Source organism: Mastacembelus armatus, chromosome 21 (assembly GCF_900324485.2).
Source record: "Mastacembelus armatus chromosome 21, fMasArm1.2, whole genome shotgun sequence".
In the NCBI taxonomy this organism is placed as follows: domain Eukaryota; kingdom Metazoa; phylum Chordata; class Actinopteri; order Synbranchiformes; family Mastacembelidae; genus Mastacembelus; species Mastacembelus armatus.
This window is the reverse complement of record NC_046653.1, coordinates 11,035,608-11,054,784: the sequence shown is the minus strand read 5'-3', so window position 1 is coordinate 11,054,784 and position 19,177 is coordinate 11,035,608. Positions and strand designations below refer to the sequence as shown.

The 19,177-nt window shown below is 40.7% G+C and overlaps 1 protein-coding gene across 2 annotated transcripts in view; it reads right to left on the bottom strand.

The window, feature by feature from the left end:
• Positions 1-19,177, bottom strand: part of LOC113123310 (E3 ubiquitin-protein ligase SH3RF3) — a 76,745-nt gene extending 57,568 nt beyond the window's left edge. For both annotated transcript variants that reach the window (XM_026295239.2, XM_026295240.2), the window contains exon 1: positions 18,436-19,177. In XM_026295239.2, the coding sequence (XP_026151024.1) occupies positions 18,436-18,849 (414 nt within the window). In that variant the 5' untranslated portion in view covers positions 18,850-19,177. The remainder of the gene's footprint in view (positions 1-18,435) is intronic.

The following is a 19,177-nucleotide window of genomic DNA, read 5'->3' as shown; positions in this document are numbered from 1 at the left end:
TGTGTGTGAGTGTGTGAATGCCACATATCTTCCTGGTATACATAAACCATTGTCTCATCAATGTGTGTGTGTATGTGATTTCTGAGACTATGTGCAGCTTGTGGCTGGGAATGCATTGTGGCTGTGAATAGGAATGTCAGTCACCAGAAATATTCTGCCCAATGTAGTATGAGTATGCAAAACTGCACTTACACACAGTTAAGCTCATTACAGTCTCATCTACATGGAAGTAATGACACTATTAAGAAAGAGTGAAACTTTAACCCAAAAAATTTTGTGTGCGTGTGTTATATATATATATATAAATATACATATACACACATACATACACACACATCTCGTTTTACACATAATCCAAAGACAAAACACTGCAGCAGTGATATGATGGTGTTACCTCTACACACAGTCATTCATTCTGCTGCTGTATTCAGTATTATAGGGCAGAACATAAGACCTATTAGCTAACCTTTTATGCAGCACCTCCAGCAGGCCAAACCTTTCACAAATCCTGTGAAATACATGCCAGCGTATCCTAATTGGCTCAGTGGTTTTTATGTGTAGAGCTACCATAAGGTTCACATTAGGGATTTGAGTGAAATGACTTTGAATTTGGTACAGACTTTCACATTCACATTTTTTTTAATCTAGGACCATCATCACTTAAAAATATATGTATATATTTTGGGTAATACATTGCTATCACGAGAAGAGCAGTAAACAGAGCAGATATAGGGTTTTTAGTCTTTGGAGCTCTTTTGTTTTGAAAAAAAGACAGGCCTCACATTTTTCGCAAGGGACACAGATGTCACCCAGTGCAGCAGTGTGGCTCACTGCTGTGTTTTTTAATAGTTTTCAGACAACAGTGGAGGTGTACAGCATGAACAAATAAGCTAAACCAAGTTCTGGATTCACAGCCATTAAGGTGAGTACATGAAATGTATTGTTGGTTTAAGTCCTGATATGAGATTTGTGGAAGGAACTCGCCTTGTCCTTTAAATATTTTTATAAAGAGTATGCGTTAAACTTTTAATTATACTATGTTAAATCTATAAGTGTGTAAGTGTAGTAATGATATAGTGTTGGCGTTGGGTTTCAGTATGTTATACACCATAAATTTTTTCAACTCTGACAAGAAAAAAACATCTACTTCACATAAAAATAACAGAAGACAGAATAAGCTATTAGCAAATGTCAACAAAACAATAGTGTTGGCTTTAAAAAAAAAAAAAAAACCCACATCAGCTGGCCACTACTGTGTGTACGTGTTTGCATGAGTGTGTGTCTAAATGCATGCACCAAGGGACTTGAGTGATTTATCTGGGACAGGGACATCACAGGCAACAACAGCGGCAGAAATTCAATTTTCTGCCAGTGATAGAAGAGGGAGAAGAAGCGTGACTGCATAGGTGTGACTGCAGAGGTTTTCCTTTAATACAGGCAAGATACATACAATACACAGTAGAATGGGCCATCAGGACAAGGCTTCCTGCTGACATTGTTTTATGGCTTAAAAACTGCGAGAGAATGTGTGCATGTAAGGCTGCAGCAGCTGAATTCAGCAGATATAAAGAAGCAATGTGGTGTCACTCAAAAAACCAGAGGGAGAGAAAAACAGAGAGTGCAGAGAACCAAGAGGAAATAAAACAACGAGGGATCAGCTGAACTGAAGAGTGAAGGTTTGAAGAGAAAGGCTGCTATTGTACAGTAAGTTGACTGGGACCTACCAGTCATCTTGAAGTGTACCTCAACTCAAGCATCTCTGCACTGAATGCTAAAAAAGCAGCAAAACTACCTCTAGATTGTTCACTTATGGGTGATATGTGCAAGCATGTTGCTTCTTTGACTAAACACCAGGTGGTGCATCATAGGGTAAAATAAGGCCATCAAAACAAAACGTCCTCTACTTTAAAGTAAAAAAGAAATCTAAAAAAAAGAATCTAAGAGTGGTACTATGATTTAACCTGCTAAGGTACTATATTTTTGTGCCAACAGTCACTCTTTAAAGTGTATACTAGGTGTGTTTAGGTCTATTATGGGTGTTTGGAAAAGGCAGAAAACTGTAGATTTTCAATAAAGTTTATAAAGTCTTATATTTCCACTAACATTTCATGCTTTTACAAGAGCGTGCAGCATCGATCATCTTACAGGTTCAAAGAAAAACAGTGCATTACAGCCAATTAAGCAAGTATTGTGCCTGGGTTTATTTTTGCCAGAGTTATGTTATTACATGGTAAAACAGCTCAAACAGAGGGGTGCTTTGAAAAGTGTGTAGTACAGTCATTTTGGTAAGAAGCTGTGACTGTTGTGAATCAAAGCTGCAGGTGTGAAAGGTTGGTGAACATGAGAGAAAACAGTGTGGTATTATCACACATTGTCTGTCATTGTGTGTGTTAGAGGCTGGTATTGGGTGATCATGGTAACAGTCACATCATCTTTTCTTCTTCCCCTAAAAGCAGTGCTCTACAACCTTTCCTTTTCTTTGTAATGAGTCTCGTCCAGGAAGTGCAATGTTATAGTACATATTGTCAAGAACTGAGGATTTCTAGACTACATGGAGGATCAGTTGTCACCATTATTTAACTAGCAATGACTTGCAAATCTATTTGGGACCATGACAATCCATATAATGCGGTTACAAACGCACTGCCAAATTGTGGTCCAATACGTTTCAGCCTAGTGAGGCTCAATTTAAAGTAACTACAGCGGATGTGACTCATATAACTGTACCTTGACAAAGTAAACCAATGAAATTAGTGACTTAAGATAGTTAAGTGTCTTCAGCTGAAAGCCTTCAGCCTTCCCTGCCGTAAAGACTTAAAAGTTGATGTGGTCTCAGCCTTCTGTGAATCATTAGATTTCTGCAAAGTATAAACATGTTGTCAAAAACATATATAATGTATGTAAGCGTGTCAAATGGGTGATTCCACTGCTGTTTAATGAAGCTACAGAGTCACTAAAGTACTGCCACAAGTGAAAAATAATACCATATCTGAAGTCTGTCAAGTTGGTAAAATACAAAAAAAAAAAAAAAAGATATTTGTGTAAAGTTAAAGGTGCTAAAAATAATGGCTGGTAGATTTGTTTTTTCCAGTGCCCACTGTGGCTGGATGACCAAAAAGTTATTTTCCTCACATCAAACTTGCCAGTGTCTTAGAGCATATATATTTATGTGTCCAAATTTACCACAGTCTCATAACATTTTATACATTTAGTTTTAAATTTTAATTTTTCAGTTTTGATAGATTTGCGAAACTGAACTCAAATCAGCTTCTACAGGTTTTCTTTCTTATAAAGTAGTGCCATCCATCAATTTTTAATCATTTTCTAGGGATCTGTTAATATTACCTGCAATTACATTTCATTTTAACAGCATAGCTTTCCTTCTTGTCATTACCAAGCAGCTATAACAGACATGCTGGGAAGACTGGAGCAAAAGAGAGAGAAGAGGCATGAAAGGGAGTGAGAAAGAAAGGCGGGGTGTGTTGATGAAGAGAGAAATGGGGTAAATGTATGAAAGAATGTGTTTTCAGAAAAAGGAAAGCCGTGGCTGCAGGGTCTGACATTGTCCCAGTTTTACTTCTGTGCCAGTATCTCCTGTGGCTCTCCAGCACATTTCTACCCAGTTGATTAATGCTGCCATCATAACCATTGCCAGTCTCTTTGAAGACTGAAAATAAAATGTAAAAAAAAAAAAAAAAACAAAAAACTAGGATCCATATAAAATTTCTGTTTAGCACTGCACTCATCCTCAGCCTAGCTTTGGCCTGGATTATCTGTGGACATGGTGACATGGTGGTGCATCCAGGTCATATCCCTTCTCACATCTACGGGTGGTGTGTGTGTCTTTCTCAATTTTGGATCCTCTACCAGAGGAGTTTGAGGGTTCTTCGCAATTCTTATCATCAGATACCCCGCTGGCCAAAAGGAAAAGATAGAGGCCACTGATGTCAAGATGTCAAGGAAGCTCCTCACAATGCATGGAGGACTTCACCCCAAATCCAGCATCCTGAAATTGTACACTAAGAGGAAGGAAGGAGGCCGAGGACTGGTGAGAGTCAGAACCACCATCCAAGATGAAACAAGCAAAGATCCATGAGTACATCAGGAAGATGGCCCAGAGGGATGCGGTACTTACTGAATATCTCAGGCAACAGAAGCCCGAAGCGGAGAGAGAGGAGCAAGAACCATCATGGCAGGACAAACCCCTGCACGGTATGTGCCACCAACAGATACAAGAAGTGGTTGATATCGAAAAGTCCTACCAATAGTTAGAAAAGGCTGGACTGAAAGACAGCACAGAGGCACTAATCGTAGCAGCACAAGAACAGACCCTGAGCACAAGATCGATAGAGGCCGGGGTCTACCACACCAGGCAGGACCCCAGGTGCAGGCTGTGCAAAGATGCCCCTGAGACAATCCAGCACATAACAGCAGGTTGTAAGATGCTAGCAGGCAGGGCATACATGGAATGTCATAACCAAGAGGCCGGCATAGTGTACAGGAACATCTGTGCCGAATATGGGCTGGAGGTCCCAAGGTCAAAATGGGACACACCTCCAAAGGTGAGGGAGAATGACCGAGCTAAGATCCTGTGGGACTTCCAGATACAGACCAACAAACAGGTGATGGCTAACCAACCGGACAAAGCCATAGTGGTAGATGTAGCAATCTCAAGTGATAGCAACATCAGAAAGAAGGAACATGAGAAGCTTGAGAAATACCAAGGGCTGAAAGAAGAGCTAGAAAAGATGTGGAAGGTAAAAGCAACAGTGTCTGAGCTGTGACCCCCAAACTGGGAGAGTGGCTCCAACAGATCCCAGGAACAACATCAGAGCTCTCAGTTCAGAAGAGAGCAGTGCTAGGAACAGCTAAGATACTGCAAAGAAACCTCAAACTCCCAGGACCTGAGATTGAGGAAGACACACACACCACCCATAGGGGTGAGAAGGGAATTTTAGATGTATATATTTAATTTGTAGCATTTCCAGACTCTGAAAATGACACATTACATGCAATTGGGACAGTAAATATAGGACTGTATCTGACAGTATTTCAGAAGTGTATTCCTCCCTATATGTTATGAGACTCGAAACTGCAGAAGTAATTATTGTAAGTTGTCATATAAGAAATATTCACAAGCCATACAGAAATGGAAGAAATGGAAAAGAAGATGATCTAGATGTCCAGCTTCTTTCAACATGAATCTGATCTGCTGACACACTCACACACACACAAACACACACACACAAACACACACTTGTATAGCTATCTTTGTGAGGACACACATAGACATAATGCTTATTGCCCTAGACCACAGGTGCCCAATCCTGGTCCTCGAGGGCCACTGTCCTGCTTGTTTTCCAACTATCCCTGCCCTATCCACTGCTGATTACCTGGATCAGGTGTGTTCAGTCCGTTAGAATCTGGAACACACATCTCAGATGAGGGAGGAAGTGAGGGAAGACAGTGAAATGGTATCCTCCAGCTTAAGATTGGCTGAACACACCTGTTCTCGGTAATCAGCAGTGGGTAGGGCAGGGATAGTTGGAAAACAAGCAGGACAGTGGCCCTCGAGGACCAGAATTGGACACCCCTGCCCTAGACCATAACCTTAACCATCACAACTCACCTCAAGCTAACCCTAACCCTAACCTAACCCTAAAACTAAGTCTTAACCTTCAAACAGGAGTCTAAAAAAAGTGAGGACCAGGAAAATGTCCTCACTTTGATAGAAATATGTTCAAAATGGTACTCACTAAGATCTCTATACAACTACACACACACACATACACACACACACACACACACACACACACACACACACAATGTTTCTGATCTGTCTTTCTCTTATCTGTGTCTGTGTAGGGATTTGACACTAAACTCGTTCTTTTTATCAGTCACAGATAGCCTCTGCTTGGAAAGAGTGAAGAAGATGGCACACATTAATAATAATGAAGAATGACCTGTGTTGAGATCACAGCTTTGGTTTCCATTTACACAACCACAATTCTGCCACATGCATTTAATGAGCAGTGAGATTTGTTGCTTCCAGCAGCTGTGTTAAAACACATGACAAACTATGCAAAGCAAGAGTGGCCATGGAACAAAAACAAATGTTACATGCTAGGAAAAGAAGAGTTTAACAGCTGAAAAGGCTTTAATGGAACAATAGAAATGAGAACAGACAAGGTTATGATTATGATGATGAAAATGAAATCAAAGTATTCACACCAGTTCTGACAAAAATGTCAGAATTATAGTTAAAAAAAAAAGTACAATACTTTGCAAACATACTGCCATGCTGTATGATTAGATGACAAGGCCACACAACATGCCAGTCAGCGGTTGCATTAAGGACTGCATGGTTCTTTATGTGTAAAAAGGAACAAATATAAACGCTTTGTGCTTAAAAAGACATGATGGACAAGCTATAAGGCTGTTTTTCCAAGTTTCTACAAAAGACATCATGGTTTCCTGATGGCAGGGATATGCAAATTGAGCCAGAGAACAGTGTGATGACCTATGATGTTTTAATAGAGCTGGCAGAACTGGGCAAGGGAAGCCTGACACTGTCTACACAGAAGGCATAGCATGAGCAACATTTAGCAAAGCAGCAGCAGCTCCGGAGCTCCATCTGTGTCACAGGAGGCGTTCAGGCACAGTATTGAGTGTAGAGCAGGTGGAAAAGAGCTCAGTGCCTAATACTTAGTACTAATACCACTAGTGGAGAACATGGTTTGCAAAATATATATATATATATAAATAAAATAAATAGTCCATCACCCTCACTATACCAACTGCAGAAGATCTGGTAGCTGACTAAGAGCCTAAAGGGTTGTTGTTGTTTTAAAATTCAAGACTGAAATAACAAAGAAGACACAGCACCTGCAAACCCATAATGACTAAAAACTAGCAGTAATAATAATAGTATATAGATTTTACACTGATTTGCAGTACACTAATTTGTAGTAATTTTTAAATTTTCTAGTTTGCATTTTGAACTTACTAAAAAAATGTATACTCTGTATTATTTGGATACTGAGTATTAGTCACTATGTCTCTTGTTGCCAGGCTGTGAGACGAGTGATGGAAGACAAAAAGTGTGTGAGATTGATTCCAACTGGGATTCACAACAGAAAAATAACTGCAACATCTCTATCTGTCTCCTAGAAATCAAATGTGCAGTGAAAACGATGGAACTACAGGTCCATCACATGCAAACCATCTGACTCACAGGAAAGAGGATGCAGCCCACCGTTCTCTCTTATAAGCTGTCCTCTCCATTTCTAGAAGGGATTCTTTAAGATCAACATGACTCAACCTTTTGTCAGCTCAAAAGACCACCTTAAAAAAAGTGAGTTCATCAGTACCCTTTTAGCAAACTTGAGATTAGTTACTTCATCGACATTAATTGGGTAGTTCAGTGAGAACAGTGTTCCCAGAATCATTTTCTCAGATTAGATGGTTAAATGGAACTGCAAAACATCTCACCCTGACAAACCATGGGACTGTAAATTTGCTTTTTTTTTTTTTTTTTTTTTCTTCAGGAATCAGGTTTGATCATTTTCCACCCACAGTAACTGAAAAACCGAACCTTAAAGGAACAGTGTTGATTTTACTCATAGCTGCACACATGAGTCAAATATTGCTGATCTGTTTACCTTCTGATTTACATTATAAATGAGACTTCTGATATTGATGTATGTATCACAAAACTGCTAATTTACAATAAAAATGGACATTTAAAAATAACTAAGCTGATGTTAAATGCAATACAATGAAAAGCTGAAAATAATACATAAACTCATTAATTGGACAAAATAATCTTCTAAAATGATGAAATAATGTGATCTTATCATTATGACACATATTCACTAAAAGTCAACGTACAATAAAAGTGAATTTTTGTCCAGTTGTGTGTCATATCTGAGTATATACGGGATGAAATTTCTACAAAATGAAGTAAAGATGATGAAGAATGAGTTACCAACAACAATAAAGAAATAAATGCTCCATTTTACTACAAACAGAAACTGGCCACAATGTGTGAGTTTCTACACACATACTACACATTACACTGCACATACTGCTGATTATACACCAGTATCGACAAGTGGATGTGATAAGCACCTTACAACCTTCAACCTGGATTTCTCTTCAGAGTTTCCCTTGACATCTAGGTGCTCACAGGTTCCCTGAGAAAGTGACTACCAAGCTGTCTCCGAACATAGAAGCTACAAGCACTGCTGTCATTTCACCAGGCTGCTTGGAAAAACATTTTCCTATTTGTGTAGAGAGCAAGTTTGGATTAGTTAAAGGAAGAAATTCACATTGTCTATCAAAAGCAAATTGGACATGTTAGGCCTCTCTGTCTTTCAGCCTCTTTGTGTACCATATTACTGTGTGTTATTTTGTACATGGTTCATGTAGTTTAAATATTCCACCAGCCGAGGATAGCAGCCTTAATAGCTTTTCACATCGTGTCTTATACTAGTTATCAATCGTCATTTTTTCCAGATATTGCAATTTAATTAAAAAATAATATTTTTATAGAATACAAGATCTTACCAGCATTAGCTAAATAGCTCTTTTTCCATCAAAATATATATATTTATATAACAGTGATCAAACTTTGAGCTCTAGACTGGTCAGTGCACGTTGCTATGGTGACATGTCTCTGTTGATATGTCTCATCTTCTCACTTTCTTCCTATTTACCTCTCTGTAATTCAAGTGACACTTAGCGAGAATAAACAGAACACAGGTTTTAGTGGCTGTGCTGAAGAAAAGGGCAGTCGTCTTAGTGTCTCTGGAGAATGTAAAGCTTTTTACATGTGATTGTACCAGTGTTCCCATTGTCCCCAATCTAAACAGGATAGGGCCGGGGGGGGGGGGTGATATTTGATCTTACTTCTCTCTGCTTACATAATCCCTGTCCTGCAGGCTACCACACACACAACCACACACACAATCATACACACAGTATATACACCCGAAGCGAAGCCAAAAATTCACTACATAACTGCCACTAGGCTTTGCATTTTTTTCCTTTCAACTTCCTTGCACACTCCCTGCTCCCTATAACAAACTACCATGACCATTAAACACACACACACATACCATTTTCTGAAAGTCCAGTATTAAAAAAGGTTGGGAAACTGTGCATAAAAACAAAACGCAGCCAAACAACACATATAAGCACATGATTATTTATACACATTCGATACATAAACATATTCACTTCTAATTTCTTCTCACCCACAAACCACCATCAAACACCACATATGTATGTATATGCCAAGTCAAATATGCACACATACTATTTATGCATACACGTAACACACATGCTCACTCACTCAAACACACACAGAGCCAGGAGTGGATGTTTGGACATAGACGTCAGAGTGGAAAGCTGATCACAGTTGTACTGCAGCCATGAACACTGAGGATCAGAGTGCGTCCTGAAATAACCTCAAATGTTCTTATCTGACCCTCAAAAAGTTGTATGCATGCAGTGCACATTTCAGAGGAATATTATATAGTTTATGGTGGCCATATGGTATCACAATTGCATTACTGCAGTGTTAGTGATCCCATAACGAATAGATGACGGCCGTTTCAGCCATGAAAGTATTTTCATCTCAAGATTTAACCTCATTGCTAAACTAATCCTAATGTAGATGTTACAGATGCTTGATATTTTTGTGACCTTATTATATTAAGCATGTTCGAGCACCTAGACTTCGCACTTGTTGAAGTTGATTTAAGAAAAACTTGAATTTTTTCATGATTTTCATATGTGAAAGAACATCAGCTGCTTGTTTTGGTGTTTAGTTTGTCCCTCTTTCTAAACTTTACTTAAAGGAATAATTAACATCTAAGACATCCAACCTGCCAAAAGTGATTGAAATGATTCAGAGTGAATTATGGTGAAGTTTGCTGAAAAAAAAATCTTTGTGAAGGAAAGAACCTTCTGAGTCCAGTCAGTCCTGTGGGCCAAGATACAAAAGAGCAGAAAAGAATGATTTTACAAAGATCCATAAACACTGCTGGTGATGAATTGAAGTTGAGAGCTGTGAGAATGAACAGCAGGTCGATGAAGAGGAAGACCTGTCTTAGTTGCCATGTTTCCAAAATCTCTTCAGATGTGTGTATGTGTATCTGTGTAACTGTCTGTGAATATGTGTGTGTGCGTGTAGACTGAGCTCTTTTCTCTACTCCAGCCAAGACTCTGTTTCCTGCCAAGTCTAAAGTGGGTGGTGGGTGCATTTCAACATCTCTCCATTACAGAGAAAGACGAGGAGGAGGAGGTGGAGGTGGATGGAGGAGGCATTTTTTGCAACAAGACAGGAAGGAACTGAAATGTTTTCACATAGAGGCACAGACACACACACACACACACACACACACACACACACACACACACACACCTGCACTGTCTGACACCTGGAGAAACCACAATGCGTTTCAACGTATCTCTTCCCCAGGAGAACTGTTCCACTTCTTCAAGCACATCGCCAGTGGAACTTCATCCGTTATTACAACAGACACACACATTACGTTGCATACTGCTGGAGGAGTCAGCAGAGTCAAAGTAAAACTACATGTAGTCACAAACTATGACTTGTAACACTTTATTCACATTGCAGAAGACTGTTTTAAGCTGCTTGGGGTAATTTTGCACAGTGGGAATGGCAGATGGCAGCAGGAGGTAATTCTGGTTTGATTTGAACATTGGTTTCATTAGCCAGAAACCAAGTAATGTGATGCCAGTACAGAAGCTGTGACTTTCTCACCAGGAAGTAGCACATGAACGCCCACCCACGCCGGACATGGTTCTGGATTGTGCACTTATTATGAAGTTGTTGCTTTACACAACATGGCATACATCATTGCTTCCCTCAGATGTCAAAGATACTGTTTACCTAAAAAAATGATAGTAACATTTGTGAGGCAAATTCTACTGTTGCATGTTACATGTTCATTTTTAATATCACTTTTAAAATCTTCAGTCACGCTGATTTTTAAATGCCTCCAGATATCACATACGCGACTTGGTTCGCCGACAGTATAGGCTGAGAGAGTTCGGGCTTCTGGAGGGGCGAAAGTGAGCATGCGTGTCATTAACAACGCAGGCCAAAATAACTTGAAAACCTGAATAATGTAGTTTTTTCTCGATTACATAGTTTTTGTGAACGTTGAGATCCGAAATCAAAATCAAAATCAAAATCAAAATTCGATTAATTGCACAGCCCTAGGTTTACTCACTTAAACTTGAACATGATGAACTATTCTTGATCTTGTGTAAGGACAAAACCATTTAAAAAATTTTCTATTACTATTCTTGAGGGCCAGCTTTTCTAGGAGACATGCTGTCAATTTCTCTGGTGTACCACTGACAGGATGATGATACAATATCCATATAGCCTACAACTGCCCACATGGCACTGGATACACGCTTTTGTACTCGATTCAGAAAGTTGAAGCAAACACAGTGGGTGCAGTTTTGTTAGCCAATCTGCTAACATCAGCATTGATTTCTACAATATATTACTTTTTCTTCCATAGGTCCAGTTGTGGTATCAGGCAGGTTTAAGGTGCCCTTCTCTGTCAGAAACATCCTGACTTGACCAGTGGCTTGTGACTTCTCACCCTCATCTCCATAGTAACAATAGGACCAGGAGTGAGGGGGCTAACCCTTAACCTAATGTGTGGGTGTGGGTGTGGATGTGAGTGCCCATGTGTGTATTTGTGGGACTGGGGGATGGGACTGATGGGATTCCACTCATACACCATTGGGAATAGCAGTCAAGCTCCAAAGCTTGTTTAGGCTTTAACACCCATTACGCAGTCACCCTTTAAACTAAACAACATACACACACAAACTCATTGCACCATCTCCCTCAGCTGCCACCCTGACTCCATCCATCAACCAACCATCTGAGCCACCTCTGTCCATATCCAAAATGGACATAGACTGTCCATATCTGTATGAGCAGGATAAAGGCAAGGCCAAGGATGATACTAATGTGAGATCACTCAGGAGTAATTAGGGGAACACGGTAATGTATAGAAAGTACATATGAGGGACATGCTAAATTATTTTGATATGAGTGGGACTGCAAAGTGGGATTACTGGATCATCACATTATATCAATAACATGATCGTAAAAAGATGTTTTATGATTCTGAATTAATATCAACATGCCTAGCAAATAGCAAATAGCAAGTTATTTGATTTCCACTGCTGGCACTACAAAGATGCATATTCTGCCATTCACAGTTTAACCACAAAATAAGTTTTTCATTGAAAATCTTATCTTGCAGCTGTCATCACCATCCGCTGTTCATTTCATGAGACCAATCTGTTTCCCTGTGTTTTGATTGGATTATTCTTGTTTATAGTTTATTTTTAGTACCACTCCAATGTTTCAAAGAAGTGGAACAAATAAATATAGTTTCAGAGGCTTTTCAATGTTGACAAAAAACTCATCAACACAGTACACCTTGGCATGAAAATGGTCTAAGATTTTGAATACTGACTGTGGGCAGCTTCATTGCACACCATTCAGAATCCAATTGTGCCTTGTGTCTACTAGAGAAAAACTGGCAACTGGGAAACATGCAAAAAAGAATAGAAACAGATGAATGCATATAGGCTTGTATACACACATCTGTGCAAACTTGTGCACACAGACACACGCACAAAACACCACAATTCCCAAAACATTCCAGGAGGCAAAGAGAACAACCATCTAGCTTTAACTACGTCTTAAATGACAGTGCACTCGTGTGTGTGTGTGTGTGTGTGTGTGTGTGAGGAAGGCTTCATTATGTGGTAAGGCTGAAATTAATTAAGTTCTCTTCACATGAACTTCAGAGAAAAAGCAAGAGGAAGATGAGAAAGAATGCATAAAGAGCAACAGAGGAAAAAAGATGTTTGCAAATGTTCACTTGACAATTTGCATTGAAAAAGGTTGAGAAGGCAGAGAGATCTCTCTCACACAAACACACACATAAATACTCAGAGAGAGACAAATGTGTCCAGAGGAGAGAAGAAAAAAAAAACTTGATAAATAAAAACTTGAGAAGATGAATTGTTTGTGTGTCTGTGTAGCTGTGTGGGTGCATGTACTATATGTGTCAGGCCTTCATTTAGTATTTATGAAGTGAGGGGGTAATGTGGAGGTAATGACTGAGAGCTTGTTGTTTACTGCCAGAAATCTGCACTTTACAAGGCTAATGAATGTGAATGAATGTGCATGCACGTCTGGATGTGTGTGCACTGTATGTGAGTGTATCTTTATCTAAGAAGAACCACAGGAAAAAGAGGCTTTCTCACACTGTGTTATTGTAAAGGTGTGGAAGGAATGAATTTTTTTGAAAGTGATGACATTTAGGTCAAATTTACTTCTTGGAAAAAACTTGGATTTAGGGTTAAGGTTAAGTCCTTGTGTGTGCATGTGTGTGTTTGTGTACATTCCTAGTTCACTATAATACAAAAGAAAGGTTCACAGGATCATTGCAGGGATTGATAACAGGCTGTTTCCTTTTTGGAACCCCTACTTAATTATCACACACACGCACACACACACACACACACACGCATGGGAATGACTGGGCAAGGTAATGTCTAGCACCGGAGATGAAAGCAGGTGGCGTTTTTGCTCCAGCGGGTTGCCATGGTAACCTTGGGCGTCACCAAAGCAACCTCCAGGTAAATACAGGTAAGGGAGAAGATCAAGGGTTGAGACCATTGTGAGTCACTGCTTTCACGGAAATTAGACAAGCAGAGTCTACACGGCAAAGCCCCACAATATCACAAATGTTTTTCACAGTTGAGCGGGCTGTTTTTTCCTATCGGTCATGTAATTATAAAATAATTAGAAGCACAAGTGTAAATCCCAAGGAGCTAAATATCTTATGACAAAACTGTGTGTGCTCAGAAAGGGAACTAGCCAACTTGGGCAGGAGACAGGGTACACTCTGGACACATCACCAGTCTATCACAGGGCTTAACACAGCCACACCTACAGGCACCAACTGACCTAAACTGTCTTTGGACCGTTTTAAGAAGCCTGAGTACCCAGACAAAACTCACCACATCAGTGTTGCTTTAATGGTCAAAAATGATTAAAATGTAAGTTATACACTAAATATGAGTTGGATGAATAGATAAATAAGCTCCATGAATATGTAACAGAACCTTGGGTTTGTTACTAAGGTGAAAATGAGAAAGCTTGTAATCAATAGGCCTCCACATCCCACCCCATCACCAACACTGCAACACTGCAAAAACAATGCACTCCATAACACATACCTGCAACTTCTGTCCAGCCAAGGTCTGTAAAAATTCATGGATCGCTAAGTCATCCATCAGTCATTGCTAGCTATTGATTTACCAACATTTTAATGCGTCTGTTATTTGCAGTCTTGAATATTTGCCTGCCATTAAATCTGTTTCTATTTCTGCATGCTGTGCTGACGTAAAGCATTGCAAAGCACTGTATTGAGGTACCTACATGCAGGATATTTGCTTCAATGCATTACTCTAGAATATGATCTGGCAACACTGCATTGTGCAAAAATGAGACCGTCACTGTGTAAATATTACAAATATTCTCCTCCATTCAAAATGGTTTTCCCATTTGTCCAGGGCCTTTGTTTGGCAGTAAATGTGGGGGGATGACATATGGCACAAAGACAGCTAAAACAGAAAAAAAGGCTCACTTTGAAGTGTTTTCCCTGTGAGCACAAAAACAATTACACAAACTGGGAATTCAAATGTTTGTAGAATCTCTAAGATTGTAGAGACCTCTACCAAGACTGCTTAATCCAAGAAATGTGTTAAAAATTAAAAAAAAATGTATTAAAGTCATCAGAATACACAAATTAAGTGACAATTGTGGCATTTCTGTCTTAAAAGCTGGTGCAGTGCTTCATGAGAATAGAGAAAACACATTTACTTGCCATGTTAGGAAATACTAATTACTTTATCCCTACACCATGGCCTAATATGCCACTAGATTTAGCTGAAATGGGATAGGACAAACAAACAGGGCAAAAAACAAAACCTCCTTGGCAGATGTAACATGAACAGACTACAGAAGGTGTGCAGTGTCAGCCATTACTAAAGACATGGAATAATCTGGAAAATAATCACATGACTCACCAGTGTAACATCAGGAATAACTGATTCATTCTGTTTTACTTTAATACCCCCTCATGTGTGACAAATTGTTTACTGCAGTCTAAATCTGCTGAAAATACATGTGGTTCTGCACAATCTGTATTTTGCTCTCTAGCTCAAACAACAATGCAAGAATTAGGAGGAGGACTGGATAAAAAAAACAGAACTAACTATGTTCTATGGAATCAGATTTTCTAAACTATAAATATAACCAGTCTCATCATATGAACATCATGTTTGACTTACAGAGATTCATTTCTGATCAACCCCTCATCCTAGTCTGCAAAAAAACCTTATTTATTTTCACACAAACATACCGCAGTCAAATTATTCACTTTACCTGAGATTTTTACATAGTTAAAACAACATTTTATTTCTGCAACAGCTGATTTGCAAGTTCAGCTGAGGGACTAGGGTTGGTAAAGTCATCAACTGGTAACAGGCTCCACATTTCTCCTTTGAAGTAAAAGAGTAAATATTAAAACCAGCAACTCAGCCCTTGACCCAGAAATTATTCAGCACAGAAAACAGCACTAAATAGATAAGATGAAAAATTCCTATGAAAATCTGAGTGGGTATTTTACTTTACTACCTCTTGGAAAATTATCACTCACTGAGAATTTAATTTTTAATAGAGATTGGCAAAAGGAAATGATTGGTCTTGGTAAACTCAGTGGTCAAAGCACAAAGTCAGAGGAGTGAAGCTCAAAGAGCAGAGACAGCCGAGGCAAAAGCTCTTACTGCTGAGTCAGCATGTCTGTCTTTCCTTACATTTCCATAGCAACACATTCATTCTCATCTATGACCCTTAACACCTGATGTAGACTGTTCTGTTTGACCTGTTTGACTCTGTCAATAACTGTGTGTGTGGTAGTACTGCACGAGTGTGGTACTCAAACAGATTTGCAAGAGCATTGTGCAGGGGCATGCATGTGTACACGCACACACAAACACACATGCACTGTTAGAGGAGATTAATTCACACTTTCATCACCAGGCCTTAGTCCCAAGGGAGCCTGGAGGAGACGTGGTCAAAGTGACTGCAGGGCATTGCAGAGGGTAATGGGTTATCGGTGTGTGTGTGTGTGTGTGTGTGTGTGTGTGTGCATGTTCATTGGCAATAAAGGATAAGTCCACAGTGGAGTGCTCTCCCCATGGGGTCCTAAAACACAGACTGCCCACCACTAAGAATTGAGTGTGCAATGTGTGCATTGTTGTGTTTTTTGTATGAGTGTGTGTGCGATCACATGCATGCTTTCCCCCCTGTAAGGTTAACACAACAACAAAAACAGAGTAACTAATTAATCAATTAGTGAATAAATGATTTACAGTGAAAAAAATGTTCCATATTTTTCAGTGTAAAAATCTAATTAAATTAAGACGTCACTTTGGTCTCTAGAAAGTTATCACAACCATTTGTCTAAAACCTATAGCTTCTACTGTTAACACCATGTTGTGTGTGTGTGTGTGTTTTCTTCATGTAGCACACATTAAAGTGCCCTGTAGGGACAGGTAAAGTTTATTGAGTGTATTGAAATTGAGTGTTTCGTGTTAGTGAAAATGTCACTGAGCGTTTGAATTTCAGTTTATCGCCATAAATGAATGAGAGACTGCTCACTGCGGCTGCACTTCATCATACCAAAGCTCCATTGCTTCAGTCAATGGCCAGCATGTCTTATAAGTCTTGTTGTACTGAACAGGAGGGTGTAAAAGGTGACGGCAGTATCTTCTTTAGCCTGATCAGTCTTTCCGTCCCTCTTATTGGGGGACATCACTAAACTGCTGAGGGCGAACATGAACATACCTGTCCACCACTAACCCCGTGCACTCCGGCATTGAAAAATCCCAAGAAACGTACAACACAAGCTTCCCTTAGACAAATACAGTATATCCAGCTTAACAAGTCATAGCATGAAAAACTGAGCCTGGAAATCTTGTCTTTCTTCAAAGAAACAAGTAAAAAAAAAAAAGTGGGGTGAGGTAACAACCATTGTTTCTTCGTCCTTTACTTCAGATGAATCCAGTAGGTATATTACCACCTGGCTATGTGCAGGAATTGAGCACTTTCTTCTGCACAGTTTCTATTCGATTACATACCAGTCTTTTAAAAAAATACTATTGGTTCACATTGGTTGACAGTTGTTCTCTGTAGCTATATATTTTGCATCTCATGGTACCAAAGATTCAAGGAAACATCTTAAATTGGTGAAACGGCAGTAAAACTAGGCTTTTCTGTTACCCAGTGACGGCCAGAAAATGCCAGAATTCCAGCTGGAGCTTGGTGTTGATAAAAACACATGTTCAGCCTCATTGCTACATTACAGCCACATTCTTCAACACATCTGTCACAAGATAATGGACTGGATGCCCTGCACTGCGAGTAAACAAGGCTGTCCATTCCTCTCTCAGGTAGCTTGAGTTATGACGCCTCAAAATGCTGAAGCCTGTGTGGGCTTCATGTGCACTGTGGCAACACCAGTAACACGGGCTGGTGACCCTCTCAGCCTGTCCTCATGTCTCTCCTCCCTCACCATAGGTTCAGTGCACTTATGCCTCAGTGGCATCACAGGACAGACAAACCTCATAATGATGTCAAAGTAGTATATCACATCAGGGAATATCACAGGCACAGCTGGTGATAAATCATCAAAAACAATCAATAGACAACAATATGCATCAGTGGATAAATATCTGTGTGATTGGCAACAAGACCACATCGATGCGCTTCTGCCGTCCCATTTAATTAAATATTACGGCCGTAAGGAAACAACGTTGTCCTTCTTCCTTCTCCCTCACACCATGTGGCATAACTTGGACTGCGCTGCCAAGTGTTTTTTTTCCCCTCATCCTCAAACAATCTATGCTGTAATCAGTCTCCCTGCGTGACAATGCAGAGCACGGTCTACAAATGTGCGTGTGTGTGTAACCATACAACAGCGGTGAATACACTGTGTCCTATTTCCAGCGAGCGCCGGAGATAAACTGTGAAATTCGTCAGTGTCCCCAAAAGCTTCTTCCACCAAAACCTGCTGCCAAACCGGACAGCGGCGCAGACTGGAGACCGAGGTTGAAGTTGCTTTTAGGCTGTTTTGGAAACTGTCTCTTGACCGTTCCCAAAATATTTTAGTTAGTGTTTGTGCTTCAAGTATTTAGAAAAAGGAAAACAACATTTGAACATAGTGTGAGTGTTGAGCTCTACATAGAGAGACACAGGCTCATATCGTGGATGGTGGGAAAGTAACCAACCTTAACAGGGGAGCTCCGGGTGGCCACAGGGAGCTCTCTGATCGCACTGCCCGGGGAAGAAGCGGATATCCCGGCTGCGTAGCCCTGCAGCGAGCCCCCGGCTAGGGACTGCTTGCCGCCTGTTCCTACTCCTCCTCCGCCGCCTCGTTGGGGCCGCTGCTTGATACCGTCCAGGAGGCGAACCAGGAGGATATTAGCCGGCAGGTCGTCCACTCCGCAGTCCACCAGGATGCGGCACTCCGGGCAGCGGAGCTCGTTCCGGGAGCTGACAATGTTCTCCAGGCAGCGGCGGCAGAAGGTGTGCTGGCACGGCAGCACCTTGGCCGTGGTGTCCAGGCGCTCCAGGCACACCGAGCACTCCAGCAAATCCAGCAGCGACGAAGACTCGTCCATGTCGGAGGAGAGGGTGAGCATCTGGGCTTCAGTGTCCGTGGAGACGCCGCGGCGACTGGTTCGTGTACCGGAGAAATGAACCGGGGGCACAGAACATTCTGGGAGGCGGACCGGCGGGAAGCAGCCGACGCACGGACACCCCACCACGGAGTCCCCACGGGCCGTGCAGTTACCCCCGTGTTCTGAATACTCTCCGCCGCTCGGTAACTCTCCACGTCTCCGTCAGCGTGTCCCTGGGTCTCGCTTTCTCTCACTGAGTGTGCGTGTCTCTCCCTCTCTCCCGCAGCTGTGCAGAAAGCGGTGAGGTCACGCTCTCATCATCACCATCCGCGCGCCGATCACAAATGCA